The sequence below is a fragment of the Calidris pugnax genome, unplaced genomic scaffold (genome assembly GCF_001431845.1).
Source record: "Calidris pugnax isolate Ruff unplaced genomic scaffold, ASM143184v1 scaffold18, whole genome shotgun sequence".
NCBI classification, from domain to species: domain Eukaryota; kingdom Metazoa; phylum Chordata; class Aves; order Charadriiformes; family Scolopacidae; genus Calidris; species Calidris pugnax.
This window is the reverse complement of record NW_015090812.1, coordinates 5,118,947-5,135,183: the sequence shown is the minus strand read 5'-3', so window position 1 is coordinate 5,135,183 and position 16,237 is coordinate 5,118,947. Positions and strand designations below refer to the sequence as shown.

Below are 16,237 nucleotides of genomic sequence, written 5' to 3'. Positions count from 1 at the left end.
GGGGGCGGCTCCGGGGCGGGGTCGTTGGGCGGGAGCGGCCGTTACCCCTCCGGTCGGGAGTCCGCGCGCGGCCGGAGGCACGGGGGTCAGTGTCGCCGGTGAGGTCTCGGAAGCCGTGGGTGGCTCCTGGGGCCCCGCACCCTTCCCGGGGCGGGTGAGGACTCCTCTGCCCGCGGGGGAGCGGGGCCGGCCCGGAGCCGTGCTGGGTGATGGCCGCGAGCTCCCGCTGCCTCAGTGCCCCGTTCTCCGCCCGGCGGGAACTTGGCCGCTCCGGGCCCATGAGGCTGTCGCCCGCCCGCCCGCCTCACGAAACGACCGCACCGAGCGGCGATCTCCTCCGGCACTTGGCACCGGGCGGCCTCTGGGCACGGCCGGGCCGGTACCGCCGCGGCCGGTCGCTCCCCGGTACGGGACTGACTTTCCCGTTTCCGTTGAGGACTTTTCACTTTCAAGCACGAACTTTTAAAGTGCAGCGTGTAAAGAAACAGTGGTGTTTTCCTTGATTTTTCTTTTTTTTTTTTCTTTTCTGTGTCTGTGTGTGACAGATCCTGACTTTCTAACTTGTTCAGCTTCTTCCATAAAAATGTGAATTAAGCTACAAATATTTTAACAGTGCAAATTCATTCTTTCAAGGATGTGCCCTTAAATGAGGAGGCTGGCTGGACTGCATGCACGCACAGTCGTCTTCTTAGCATGGAGCAGTTACTGTTAGTGTATCTGCCTGCATAAACCACACATTTAACCTGTTGTAAATCGTAATAGATTCACAACAAATAACTCAAATTGGAGTATCATGCTGTCTCTGAAGATATAGTCATACAGAAGCGTTGCATATAAATCTTTTTTTCCCTAAATCTGGGTTGTCAGCCCTACTAGGTGACAGCTTATCCCTCCAGACCTAGGAGTTTGTAAGGCTCTTGGCATAAAATAGTTACAGGCTCTCAAGCAATTTTGGTTCACATAGGTTGAAAATCCCTTGCCTGGAATATGGATGAAGGAATAAAAGTGCTTTTATAGTTGCTTTTTAATGCTTTTAAATGTCAACTCTTAGATGAATTAGTGAGTGTAGTTTAAGTAGAGGTCCAAGGTGCAAAGTCATTTAATGCTCAGCTACAGAAATAGAAACATTTGCCGATGACTAGTACATATAATAATAATTGTGGTTACTGCAGTGACTTTCATTCTGTCGTCTTCGCCTGTTTAGTCAAAATCAGTTCTTAGATTTCAGTATTTCCTATGACTAGGTATCCCTACATATGCATTACGCTTTCATTTTATGTAATGATGTTATAATGACTTTTAGTGCAGAAGTTTGAAAAGCCTTTATTTAACTCCCAGCTCTAAAAAATTCAAGTTGGGATTGAGAAGTCAAATCATGTTCTCTGCTTTGTGTGCCCTTACCACTAAGAAACTCCTGCAGTTACCGTTTATTTTAGAATGCTTTCTTTATCCGTGTATGTCTTTTCCCCACATATGTCTGTAAAGTAGGTGTTATGCCGTTCTCTAGACATCTGAATTCCTTCTTGTACCGTGTATCGTGTTGAACTTAAGCTGGTGAAAGACGGGCTGTCAAAAAGAGCTGATCCTTCATGTGTGCTGGCGTGGTTACTCGCAGGGCCGGAGTGTCAGCTGGAGCATGGATTTGGAAAATAAGTTGACCCAAGTCCCAGTTGACCACATGCCTCCCAAGTACTAATATTAGCAGGGAGAAGGTAGCGGGATACTCTTTCATTCAGTTCTACCTTTAGTTTTAGTCCCGAATGGTAGTTCATAAGACTGTGGTACATCAGCACCGTTAATTTGGAATGTTGGCAGGTTTGGGGGCTTTGTGTATGTGGGAAAATGTTGCAATTCTGTATATGCAGACTTGTACTTTGAATTAAAGGCTTACCTATGGGATCAGGTCCATCATCAGGTACACAGGGTCGTGTACTCCGTTCCCTCTGGTCCGATTTCAGTCTGAAGCAATACAGTTGCCGTGCTCTGCTTGTGGAGGTGCAGCTGAAGGATTTTCAGCCTGAAACCGACCCTGCCCTGTGAGCCTGACACATGGGTGGGGTAGGCTGAGACTGTTTCACCCTGGCTGTAGAGACGTGCAGTCTGGAAGGAGTTTTGCTGATAGGAGAGGTTGCAATTAACTGATCAGCATTTACCTGCTCATCATCTCTCGCAGACTCCTTAGCCCATTCCCGTCCCGAAAGTTGCACATGCAGGAAACTCTTTCTCCAGTCGATCCAATAGCCAATTAACCTTTGGCAGAGGAGCTGTGGAAAACTGCAGGGTAATAACTTCTGATCCAGCTGAACTTTCCATCAGACCTAGATCCGGAAACATACATCTCTTCATAGGTGTGTCCTTGCACTGTTGTATTTAGTTTAAAAATAGTCCACCTTTAATGTGGAATAAACATTCAAACAGAGTTAGTGTGCAAGAGTATTGCACTTGTGAAAAAAAAAAAAGGCATCTAAATTAGTATGCTTTGTCTTTTGGTAAAATGAGTAAATGTTAACCTAAATATGTTTTGGATACATAAATCAGAAGCAAATGAATTCAATTAAATTTACATTTCTGACATGATTAGAACTTTCAAGAAGCAAGGCAAAAGGGTTTACATCAAAGCTGAGTCAGAAAAAAAAAGATAATTTTGTGTTCATGTTTATTTCTGTTTTCGTTGGTGTATCCCTTCCTCTCTACTTAGTTGTATTGCAGTGAACACTGGTAGTACTACCTACAAGTGTGAATACAAATGTTTCTCACATACATTTCCAGGTTGTTTTACAAAGGTTTTTTACAATGCCAAATTGTTTGCTTTGGTGGTTTTTTTTCTCTTTCAGAATAGGAAGGTATACCTTCAAATTTGCTTATAATTACATTTATTTAAATTTATTTATTAATTACATATTCCAGAGAGTATGATCTGGACTTAACCAGATACTGTCTGTACATGGGTTTGCTCGAATAAATGATTGTCTGATAATAGTAAATAGCTACTTTTTTTTTTTTTAAGAGCAAAATATGGATCAGTTTGACCAATGGTTTGACAAATTACTTCTTTTTTCCACTCAATATTCTTTGATTTGTGAATCCACCAATGTTTTCTCTTGAAGATATAGCAAACGTTAAGTCTACTGAAACATTGTGGGGTTTTCAGTGTGTGATTGGCTGCATTGATGATATTTAACAGAAAAGTCTCGAAATGGCTCATTTCTGCCTTCTACTGGTACAGGCCCTGTAAAGTTGTTCCATGGGCTGGATTCCAGCTGAAAAATAACTTTCTGCTGATTTATTTTTTCAGCTGAATTTGTTCTGTCATTTGTTTTCTGCATGTCAGTATAAAAATGTGAGTTGGCATTGTACTGGAAGATAGCATGAAGACAAAGAAATGACTAGGGAGGAAGAGGGAGTTGAACGCAATTTGCTTTTTGTTTGTGTTTTCTGGCAGATGTGCTGTCTTAAATACACATCAGCTATAGCCTTGATTACCCTTGGGAATCCTGTAGAAATAATCCAGAGAACCCTTCCATGTTGAAAATCTGATTTGAATTCTAGTTTTGAGTGTACTCTTCAAATAAATATTTTAATCATATAATAAATTGAACACAACTGGCGTAGCTGTGCAAACAGTGCTAAGACCAGGGCCAGTAGATAGGAAGGTCAGTTCCTTAAAGTATTTAAAAACTGTGTATATTTTACATATGGTGATATTGAAAGGAGAACTATTCAAAATGTTGGCTTAAACAGCTGCCTTGTAGAGTGAAGGAGGGTTGCAAGAAAAAATTGTTGTGTATGACAACTCTGAAGTGTGATGTTCTTGAAACAGAACTGGGTAGCCTCTCATTATCTTAACGGTTCTTGCACCAATAAATCCCTAAATAATAGATTTCAATGCTTATATATTCTGTTGTTGTTTTGTTAATTGTTCCATCAAACTACTTTTAAAAACATATGCTGGTTGAATGCAAAATCTGCATGAAAACAGCCGTTAGGAGGAAGCAGTTGTGGCAGTGTAAAAATACTTTTCCCCTCATGCTTTTTAAAGCTCGCTGCTAGTTAGTGACTTTAATACTGATTGTACCGCCTTGAAGAGCTGCTTGTGGATTGTACAGTCCAGGGATTGGGGAGGGGAACTCAAATTTTGCAGCTGTTTCATGAACCTTTGGTGGTGAACTGAAAACAAATCTCATTAACTTAATTTCAAAAGATGCCTCTGAAGCTGGAGTCATGGCTCAGTGCCCCTACGGTAGAGACTTTCAGTTGAATGTGTTTTCCTGCTTTTTCCAAATACTGTTTCTCAATCAACAGCTGTGTGCAAAAGTCCCAAGAAAACAGGAAAAAAAACATCTGCTTTTGCACAGACATTCCCTTTGAGGTCTCTGCGCTCCATTCTCAGCTGAGGTATCACTTTTTCCTGTAATAACTTCATCTGTCACTTGAACTACAAATATTCTCAGTGAGTCTAATAAAAACAGACAAAACTATAAGCAAAACAAGTATAATAAGAAAAAGAATTCTGAATCTACAGACACAGGATAAAAAAATATCAATGGTTATTATGCAACACTAAATGGAATTTTGTATGTAGTTTTAACTTTGTATCAGAAGTTTTGATGCACGGAAAAAATTGTTAGAGGATTACAATTTAAGTAGTTGACTCCTCTTTAGTAGTTGGGGTATGGGTCTGGTTTTAGGTGTCCCAGTACATGATCATCACTTTGCAGTGTGTGTCTGTGGCATTTCTCATCCCATATGAACATATTGTACCTGTTCAGATTTCTTCAAAAGTGTTTGATGGCTTGATTTTGTACTGGCACTCAACTGCATGTCATCTGTCCTCTCAAAGCCGGCCATGCTCCCTGCTCCATTAACTTGATGAAGTTCAAGATCAGTTTGGTGTAGTTTGGCAAATCAGTGGAGTAAAGATGGTATGCTAATTTAGGATCCAAAGAAAAACACTTCAGTACTAAATATGTTCACTTAACCTGCAAAATCTCATTTATTGCTTTTTTTTTTTTTGGTGTTTTCTTTATTAAGTGTGCAAAATAAAACCAGTAGCAATCTAGAAGATCAGATTTTATTGTTGTTGGTCTTAGATTACAACTTTGTTAAAGGTTTCTAGCTATTTAAAATCTTTCCTCAGTGCAGGTTGGGAATGGAGTAGTTAAGCTGTGTCTAGTGAACTAATGAATTGTCAGGCAAGAGACACAATTTAATGAATAAGCTTTATTTAAACTAACTTAGAATTATACAGTATGAGCTTTTAATAGCAATTACAGTATTTAGAAATTTGGAAAGATCAACATGGTGGTCAGATGGCCTGTCCTCTTGCAGATACAGGCTGTTTAGTCTGTAGCTATCACTTCTCGGGGAAGAACCTGAAGGGAGGGTCCTATAATAATTGTGCCATTTATTTCACACCTTGATCCAGTTAAGGCCTCTCATGTATTAATTTCCTGTAGGATTCTATAAGCAATGTAATGCTTTTCTTTGTCAGGAACCATAAATTGTTGCCTTACCTTTTTCAGATATACACGGCATCTGTTGGGGTCAAACGAGCCCCACTGGCATCCTCAGTTGTTGCTGCAGTGGTTTTGGTTCCTGCTTTATGACTACATCCACAAAAGTCAAAGCTTTAGCTGCAGAAACAACATGGCTGTTAGATGCTGTCCCCGTGCTCAAGGAGGTTCTCCTCTGAGACCGGGCTGTGCCTCGCAAGGGAGTGAGAGAAATGATGGGCTGGGAACAGCAGGGAAAGTTTTTACGTTGTTGAGCTTTATTTCTGCTTGAAAAATGAGGGTTGCTGTAGCATTTGATGAGAACAATAACTATTATTGAAAGTGGTCCAAACTAAAGCCTCTCCTGTAGATGTAGTTAAACTGCAAAAATCACTGTTTATAAATAGAGCTTGTTCCAGGTTCTTCACCCCTAACGGGAAATAAATGTCATAAGTGGTTTTGCTCATCTGGTACTTATGTTAGAGATTTCCTTGACAGCACTGTGAAAGTCAAAAATGTACCTCTTCAAGTTCTGTGCACTTCTGCACAAGCAGAACTTGGGCCTGAGAACTTTTGGAGGCAGACAGCAGCTGGGTTTTATATTGAAATCTTAAACTTCCCATGCAACAGCTAAAACTCAAATGAAATAATTGTAGTTCTAAAGAAGAAGGAGGGCTGGGGGCCTAAGAGGGGTGTGTTAGGATTTTAGTTTTGTTTTGTGTTTATATTTTTAATAGACCCAGTTATTATTTTTATTTCTCTAAAAAGCTGTGGGTTCCATGAAATGCCTTATGTTAAATCAGTTCTGTATTTGATCAGCTTCACTGTGTGCATGTAAAGACGAAACTAATAAAGGCCATATTTTTGGGGGAGATACCTACATTCCCCCTGCAGTAATACTGTATAGCTGTGTTCATTTTTACAAATTTTTATTTGAGTTTCAGCTGAAATTCACCTCATGTTGCTGTCTGCTTGTAACCTATTCAAGTCCGTTATCATCAAAATCAGTACTCAGTGTATTAAAAGTTTATTGAAAATGTCATTTTGTCTGGTTATAAAACTGATCACTGAAAAAGATAGCTGCATATTAAAACTCTAAATATAAAAAGAAAGTGAAGTGTGGCTTTTTTATTAGCCATTCAGAGATGCCTTTCCGCTGTATGAGATTTTGCTCAGTGAAATGGAACCATTACTCAAAATGGTTATGGGATGGCTTTATTTATCCAGTAATACTTGACCAAGTATAGGGCTTATTGGATACACATGCCTAATTTCAACCAAAAGGGTAAAAGATAATGTTCTAAGGGGAAGCTGAAGCTGTCTGAATTGTATTTTTTATAAAATCTTACTTTGGGGGGAGGGCTAATCTAAAATGTCAGCTGAGTTAGGATTTGAAGTACTCTCCTGCAGCAATTGGGAAGAGATTTGCTGTATTCCAATGAGAGAATACAGCAGTGTGTGATGATAGCTGCTTGCTTTAATGCACAGGGAGTTCAGGTACTGGAATCATGGGTGCTTTATTCCGCTTAGGTAGAATGAATTAGATTTACCGCTTCATTATAATTGGTATTAACCAATTAAAGCTCTGTCTGAAGATGAGAAAATTGTAAGTATATAAGACCACACTCTTAACCTGTGATTTATCTTGTGAATGTTTTTGCAGACTAAGAACATTATAATGTTTAAACCTAATTTCCATTCCATTAAAATGTGATGTACAAGAAAAAGGAAGGCTTTTCCAGCATCTTTTGCCGTTGAGCTGATAGCCAGTCTGCATGGTGGAAGTGAGGGTTGTTGGGATTCTGTCCTCCCTCGCACTAGATCTAGCTCTCATCTGCCCTGCACTTACCCGGTTGAGGGATCTAAACCCAACCAAAATCATAGAATCATAGAATTGCCTAAGTCGCAAGGGACCTCTCAGATCATCTAGTCCAACCATCAACCTGACACTGACAAAAACCATCACTAAACCTTATCGCTAAGCTCTATGTCTTCCTGTCTTGTGAACACCTCCAGGGATGGGGACTCAACCACTTTCCTGGGCAGCCTGTTCCAATGCTTGACAAACCTTTTGGTGAAGAAATTTTTCCTAATATTCAATCTAAACCTCTCCTGGCACAACTTGAGGCTGTTTCCTCTTGTTCTTCCACCTGTGATTTGGGAGAAGAGATTGACCCCCATCTCTCTACGCCCTCCTTTCAGGTAGTTGTAGAGAATGAGAAGGTCTCCCCTCAGCCTCCTTTTCTCCAGGCTGAACAACCCAAGCCCCCTCAGACTTGTTCTCCAGACCCCTCACCAGCCTCATTGTCCTTCTGTGGACCCGCTCCAGCACCTTAATGTCTTTCCTGTAGTGAAGGACCCAAAACTGGACACAGCACTCAAGGTGGGGCCTCACCAGCACCCAGTACAGGGGACGACCACTGCCCTACTCCTGCTGGCCACACTATTCCTGATACAGGCCAGGATGCTGGTGACCTTGGCCACCCGGGCACACTGCTGGCTCATATTCAGCTGTCAGTTGGCCAACACCCCCAAAAAAATGAATGTCTCTTCTGCTGCCTTTGTTTTGTGTCTGACTTGGTTCCTGATCTGTGCCCGGCACAGCGAAGGGGAGCACTTTGCCTGCAGCGCCGGAGGGCCTGGAGTGTGTCACCCCCAAAGTCAAACCCGATGGGCTTCTTTCAGCTGCTGCAGAGTCACATCTCAGTCCAGATATTTTCTTTCCTGCCTAAGATTATGCGAATATTTCTTCTTGAATCCACCAGAGGGAGTAATAAGCTCTCAGTAGCGTCCTCCCATTTTAGGAGAACTCTCAAGGCAGTGAATATAAAAAATATGTGTGCTCTGGTGAGGTGTGTCCCAAGTATATACAATTTCTGATAGAAAATTATTGGAGTAGCTTTGTTTCTAGATCCTTTCCTGTTTTGAGCTTTTGAAAAAAACAAAACAACAACAACAACTTCAAAATAATCTTCCCTGTGTAGTAGATTTCATTCAGGAAACCTACAAAGAAATTACATATCTGTAGAACACATTACGGGTGCACTGCTGGTCTTTACATCCATTTCATTTTGACCAGCTAACCTGTATTGATGTGAAAACAAGTAGGTTAATACTGATGGTTTCTAACATTCAGAAGACAACTCTGACAAATTAGTTACTGAATTGAGTGAGAAATCTGCAAAAACATAACTTTATTTGAAACTCTGACTGCTATATTTTCAACTTATCTTTAGTGAATAGGACTTGCTGTGACTGCTTTGTGCTTTCCTTGTAGCTGTATCTCAAATATGTAGCAGATGAAGAATAATTTGTTGCTGTTAAGACTGATAGTTCTGGTTTCTATCTTTTTTTCCCCCTAATATCAATAAGATTTCGTTGTCTAATGGCTTATTTGAAAATAAGGCTGGTCATAGTCACATAAACATGTTGTCTAGATGGAAGTGTTAAGATACTGTTGGAAAGAAGTGGGTATTTCACAAGATGACAGCAAAAGAAACTGTTCATGAGACTCCAGTGATAGTTGTGTTTTCATGATGTGAAAGAATGTAGTTTGGATATTTGGGGGGGAAAGAAGGGGTTGTATTAGACAAGACTTTTGCAGATAAGGCTACAATGGCATGTAATGTATAATTTAAAAAACAGAAAGTGTGTGTGTGGGAAGTTGAAAACCAGGTGTTTTGCAAATATCAGAAAACTGAGTATTTAGGATAACTGAAATGTTTTCTTTTTTTCTTTAAACTCTTTTAAAGAGTTTGTGTGTGTACTTTTTTTCTTTAAACTCTTTTAAAGAGTTTGTGAGTTGGCCTACCAATATTGCCCAATTACCCTTATGATATGGGCAGAAAGTTGCTGACAAATCTACCTGAGTCGGTGCTGGGAGTAGCTGAAAGTTCAAGGTGTCACAATTTCAAGTTAGAAGTGAGCTGGCTGTTTAGAGTTGCCTATTTGGCGTGTTCAGGTCTTTTCTCCTGGAAAAAACTTCCTTGTCAGTGCCTCAAACAGAGAAATTCAGTAATTTGCTGCAAGGTGGAGTAGTCTACAGGTTTTGAGCACTGGTTATGGACATAGGAATCCTGCTTTCTGATCTGGGTTCTTACCACTTAAATGGCTGTAAATGTAACTTCTCTAACTGTTGTAATGAAAGCAGGCTCTATTATCTAGGAAGTAGAGATGGAAACCTGTCTAAATCTGTATCTGTATGAAGAGGAGTATGAATCTGGGAAACTTTCTGACAAAGGTATAATTTCATTTGTACAATTCTGCCTGCACAGCTGGATTTTGTTATTCTGAAAGTAGGAGAGAAAAGAGGAAGATGTAAATCACTATACTGCCAATTTTTAGTATTTCCTAATTTCTTTCTTTCTCGCTTCTTTTTATTATCTATAAAGGCGTGGACTGCATCTTCTAAGTGTTTCTTCAAGGTATCTACAAAACTTCTTGAAGTGGGATATTGTAGTCTTTATTATTGAAGGATTATTTTTTCATACCATGGTTGTGTACTTTCTTTTGTGTGAGAACTTACATATTTTTTAACAGAAGTTGTGTCTCAATTCATCAGTCAATAAAATATTATACAAAAATGGTTTATTCTTTTCTCAGTTGCTTAGAATAACTAACTTTCTCCTTACAATTCCTACTGTATTTGCTAATCTAGTGATCTGTTTTTTTCTGTTTCAGTCAAAAGACAAAATGATGAGAGGATCCCGCCGAGGGTGTGTTAGACTCAGGGTAAGTGTTGTTTTATTCAGTACTTAATGACTTGCTGTCTATAATATGGCCTAATGGAGAGAACTGCAAGGAGACTTGAGGTTTGGGCTCTATTCTTGACTCAGCAAAATACTGAAATAATGAAAGTATTTAAAGAAAGAACATTAGAGGTCAAGTGACATGCTGGGCTAATCACATTCTATAATTTTATATATCGTATAAAAACATTATACATTTTATAAATTATATAGAAAAGCATTATATGACAGAGTAAGATGGGTTAGTATTAGCACATTATGAAAAAGTTGCTGTTTGCAGTTCTCATTTCTTTGTGTGGAGAGATATATGTATATACATATATGTTGTGTCCTAAGTCATTGCAAAACAGCTTCTTTCTATCCTTTTGATTTGCCTTTATTGTCTTATTGTGTCCTCCATTCTGCCAGTTTGGACTCTCTTTAGGCCTTCCACTTGGCTGTGCCTGACCTTGGTGAAACAAAGGAGGACTGGAAAGGGAAGGTAGAACGCAGCAGGCAAAGTCTTTGAGATATCTGCTGGGGGGGGGTACAACATGGGGAAACAGAGGCAAGAAGATGCAGAGTGGGAAAGCTGTGAGTTACCTGTTGGAGGCCCTCCAGTGTGGGACATTTAACCTTCAATGCTGCTGTTGCAGCTTGAGGTGATGGTGCTGAAGTGAGCTGGGAATGTGGTGATATCTTTGTACATTCCCAGTTACTACCTTGTGGTTATGCATTTATCAAAAATATTTCTTGTGTAAGTCCTGCTTCGGTATTCTTTCCCATTTGTTGTAGAATCTCTGGTTCCAGTATGCAGCGATCTTGTGAAGAGCTGATGTAAATGGGGGGAAGGAGTAAGGAGGGTAATGAATATGAATGGGAGCAGTTTGAGTCTTGAAGTAAGACGGGGAGCTGTGTCTGACACACAATGGGATGAGCGTCGCAGCAGAACTCTGCTTCTTCCAGTTATTCCTTCCTTCTGTTGTTACTCCTTCCTAGTCTTTCTGTGGGCCTAGTAAAGAGATAGCAATAACCTTTTGGGGCTCATGCAGACAATCTCCATTCACCTGGCTTCCAGATGACTTTTTTGCACTTTGCCTTGTTTAATGTATTGATCTCTTAATTTAGAATTTCTTTAAGAGCAGTGTAGACTCAAACCACTGTCTAGAACATTACATTCCCAAAGGTTACTGAGGCTGTTTTTTGCATTGTGTAGAAAAATTTAGTCTGAAAAATCCTGCCTGCTTTAATAGTGTTGTGAGCCTGTCAATGTGGAGGTTGGCCTCAGCCTGTCAGTTTAGGAAATATTAAAAGTGAACAATCTGTTCAATATTGCATGATCCATCTTTATATGTGTGTAACATAAAACAATCCCTTTCTCTTTTACCACCTGCCACTCTCCCACCCCAAATTACTCTTTGGAGTTTTCTGAAGATTTGCTGATTCCCCCATCCTTTCTCTGAACGTGTGGGGGACTTGTTTTTTTGTGAGGGAGGAAGGAATCTTTTATATTTTTTTCTGCTTTTGTAAAGCAGCTCTTCTGGCAGATGACAGTGATACTGATAACTGAACAGATGGGCTTCTGCAGTCTGAAATTCTATCAAAGAGTTTTTCTGTTTAGAGTAATTGTTGATTTGTAACTGTAGGTGTGAACATAAACACACATGTAATTTAAGCAATTTGGCTAAAATACTTCCTTTTTCTTGAATGGAGTTTTAAAAGCTCGTTCCTCACCTCTTCGCTCTTGGTAGCCATGTTTCACAGGCCTGAAGTTTCACCTTCAAATTCTTTTGTTGATTGTCACAGTGTATTCGTGGAGGAATCTATGCAATGTATACTATGCTTAGGTTTTCTGGAATACACACTTAAACTTTCACACTCCAGTTTTTCTTGTTCATATGTATGATCTGCATGACAGCAGAAGCATCTTCTGTGCTTACACCCAGGACCTTTTGCCTCAGCACTGCAATTAGAGCTTGTGCACTTTATGTAGCTTTGTGCTGAGATGACGCAGTGATGGGCTTTTCTTGCTCCTTGGTTCCCTCCCACCACTTAGGATGGAGGCAGGACTTAGCTGTCCTAGTCTGACCTTTTTAGCCTTACATTAGTTTTACCTATATTCTCTGAGGAGAATATCTTTGTCATGTTCTTGGTGTCTGACTTAACAGATTTTTAACATAGCTGGTGAGGAGAAGCTGAACCATGATTTTGTACAACTTGCTGTGACTTATTCTGATTTATTGTGTTACAAAACATGTACTTCAAGTGCCAGATATTTTTTTATGTACTGGTATATTAAAAAAACCCATATAAAACCGTTCTGGCAAAGTGAATCTGGCCCATCATGTTAAGTCTCTGGCACACTACACGATTACCAGATAGTCTGTGAATGTAATGGCTAGTCATATGGGTTTTGTTACGTCCTGGCACTAAAAGTACTCAGAATTATACTGGTTTGGGTGTATTTTTTGGGAGCCGCTTCTATAGTGATCACAGAGCTGTCTCTGAAATGCCTGTATGGAAGGTACTGTCTTGGAGAAGTGAAGTGGTACATTTTGGGCAGTGGAGGGGGAGAAAAGCTGTTTGGAGCTCTCCTTTCCTGCTGTGTAGCCTTGAATTACAGATGGTTGGTGCTAGTCTTAAACAGGACCTGTTCCTTCCACTCTGTCTTGTGGTGCTCGTGACAGTCCCAGCCACACGTGCTGGTACCCTTGGCCAGAAACCTCATATAGGGGCTATGAAGAATGTGTGTGAATAAGATTGATTCAGATCCCTAAGTCTGTACCTGAACAATTCTGATGTTTTGGCCAGCCTGATGTTTGCCTACCCCCCTGCTCTGCAGTTGCTGTATGATACTGATCAAATGAAATGAAGCACTTGTTGGAATTGACTCACAAGTGCTTGTACGACTGTTACGTGCTGTTTACTCGGACTGTAAGGGCAGAATTTACCCTTTAAATATGTGTGCCTTCCAGTGATATCTTTCTGTTTTGTGGGAGGGGGAAGGATAAAACAGATCCTGTCACTGTGTCTCCTGGAGGAGGAGAAGGGAAACTGAGTAAATCCGTTTGTGATTTTCCATCTAGATGTTATAATTTCTTGGAGTTGTCAGAAGCATGGAATGGTTCTTTTTCAGGGTCATCTTGTTGAAAAACAACTGTGTTATTTATTAAGTGTTTGGTGGGGACAGGAATGAAGATGATGTGAATGGATTTGTAAGTAGCTGAGCACAGATGGCCTTTAACTCTATAATTTATTTGCATTTCCTTCAAATAATTCATGAGGAATTAGAAGACAAAGCTAGCTGCTTTTGATATATCCTGTTGACTTACTGTTAATATTTACTTAGGGACTGAAAATTAGATCATGCAGTGTACCAGTGACATGACGTGATGGGCCAAATTCATTCTGCTAGAATGATTTATTGTTTTTATAGACTGGGAGATAAAATCAGGTCAAGAGCTTCTTTTTGTAGAGTATCTATGAATTAGTATTTTTACACATGGAAAGTACTTATAAAATATTGCTCCTCCCTCTTTTTTGAAATATAGGTTGGAATGTAGTAGAAAACTGTTTACTATAGTGTTGCTGTAGCATAAAGCCACCTCCATTACAAAAATAAAAGATGCATATTATTATTCAGAAAATCAGAGTTTTACAAAGAATTACTGTTTTTTTTCCTGCAGCTAAAAATTTATTCTTTTAAAGAACTGACTTGCATCCTGTAATTAAACAGCGAATCTGTCTGCTCTTTACAGTGTTCGGTTTGCTTCTAATTTGTCAATGCTTTTAAATTCCAGTGGTGTAGTGATAGAGTGTATGCTGCTGATGTCACTGCTTGCCTTATCAGGATTTTGTTCTTTGTTTCACAGGGAGCTGTGATTGGTATAGACGATGAGGACGACAGCACCTTCACAATAACTGTTGATCAGAAAACCTTCCATTTTCAGGGTGAGCTGAAAGAAGAGATTGTTTTTTCTTATAATAGATTCCACTTGTATTTGATGGATGATTTTAAACGTTTGGCAACAGAACAGCATGAATGAGCACACTGAGAACATTCTGGATTCAGGGGTGCTGCAGGTTAGGCAGGGATTTACATCTGCAGTGGATACATATGTGCTAGAAAGCGACTGTGGCTCTGGCAGGATTTGGAGATTAAAAATGTAAAGAATAAATCACTCAAGGGGAGAAAGTAATGGGCTTCTGATTATGGGTTTCGCTTACAAAATGTTTCTGATCTTCGTTATCAAGATACAATTATGCATTTCTGTATGAAGAGAATCAAGACTGGTCTGAAGGTTGCAATTTGTATCCAAATAGAACTTAATGCTCAATTATGAGGAGACTAGAGGCAACATTTGGCTTCAAGGTGGAGCTTTGCTTCAAGATTTACCAGCTTGCATTCATTTCATCTACATTTCTGTGTCTTGTCTGCCAGTCACCATTTCTCTGCTATTATCCTTTTATTCACATTTACTAACACCAATGCCATCTGCCACTGCTATGTTTCGTCATTGCATGCTATGGTTCACCGGTAGAAAGGGTAAGGTACTATATAATTGTTATGTACTCCTTAAATTATTTTATCTGCAGCAGTAGGACAAAGTACTGTGATAATATTGACTAGTGAACTTCTCTTTTTTGAATGTTAAAATCCTAGGGAAGTGTGATGAAAATATTTTTCAACTAACATTTGTTAGTCCTTTTGCTTTTCCTCTAAAATGTAGTGACTAAATCATTTAATTGCTTTGCATAGAGCCGGATACTGTAAATATCCAAGAGGCACATTTGCATGTAAGCAGTCGTATTAATTTATATAAACTGGAATAATTTTATAACCTGTATTGTACTGTTCATATTTTTAAGGCAGTGATTTGGAAATGGGAGTTATCATTAATACTGGTGTGTTTCTGAGAATATTTCTAATGATAAATATTAAGTGTACACCATATTGTCACTGGCATCTGTATTCCTTGTGCTACAGTTCTTCTTAAACGCTGCTGCTGTACTCTGCCTTTTCACTGCATTAAGCCTCATAAATGTACCTTCATAATGCTGAGCTCACAGTAATAGTTAAATCTACTGTTCCCAAGGATAACTGATAAAATGCAAGCTAATTGCTAATGCAGTAATGGAATACCGTACTGTGGCAGTCTTTCAGTACTATGAAGCTAAATACTGCTGAATATTTGAGAACTTGATACAGGTAAATCTAGAAATCTCTCATCTTTAGTTACTAAGATATACCTTTTAAATATGTCTTATTTGCACTGATTTCTTATATGTTATAATCTCTTTTGGGTAGATAGATATTTTAAAAGAACACAGGTAGTATTTGATACAAGTAATGTTCTGCTTCAAGCAGTATTGATAATTTTTGAACACCAGTTTTGTCATATAACGTCTCATGCTTTATATCAATTTGTGTGCATTTCACATCAGGTCAGGATTCGTGTGTGCTTCTTCAGTGTAAGACTAAGACCTTGTACACTCTTTTCTGTATTATGCTTTTTCTATTAGCATATTATGAAGATAACATCCCTGATGTCCAGCAAATTGTAATGATACAAGTAGGGTATTAGTTACTTGGCTGTAAAGCAAAAATGTAAAAGGACTGGTAAGATATTAGTGCCGAGATATTTCAGTATAAAACAGCTCTGTGGAATTATATCTGTAGTTCTTACTATCACTCTAATTATATTCTCACCTCATGCAACCCTTATGTCATATATATATGTATAAAATGTTTGTTCATTATATTACATTAATTCAGTATTACATGGGCTTTCATTTATGTGAAATATAGGTCACTATCAGTCACGAATGGTGAATGGGTAATAAGGTAAATACTACAATATGTATTCTGAGACTTCAGAGATTATGTAGAACAGATTCCCTGAATATTCTGGGAATATTCCAAGAAAACATACAGTATTCATAACATTTTCTTTCTAAGTTGTTTTTTATACACTATCAGATAGACCTTTTGGTCTGCAAGGGAGTCATAGCTATAAA

General features: G+C 39.2%; 1 protein-coding gene across 3 annotated transcripts in view; it reads left to right on the top strand.

The window, feature by feature from the left end:
* The first annotated feature begins 10,173 nt into the window (after window positions 1-10,173).
* The window catches only part of OSBPL9 (oxysterol binding protein like 9), a 56,756-nt gene continuing 50,692 nt past the window's right edge, over window positions 10,174-16,237 (top strand). For 2 of the 3 annotated variants that reach the window (XM_014939212.1, XM_014939211.1), the window contains exons 1-2: window positions 10,174-10,223; window positions 14,092-14,170. In XM_014939212.1, the coding sequence (XP_014794698.1) occupies window positions 10,185-10,223; window positions 14,092-14,170 (118 nt within the window). In that variant the 5' untranslated portion in view covers window positions 10,174-10,184. Of the gene's footprint in view, window positions 10,224-14,091; window positions 14,171-14,363; window positions 14,592-16,237 lie in introns of those variants that run through there. The other variant, XM_014939213.1, reaches the window with a different exon arrangement.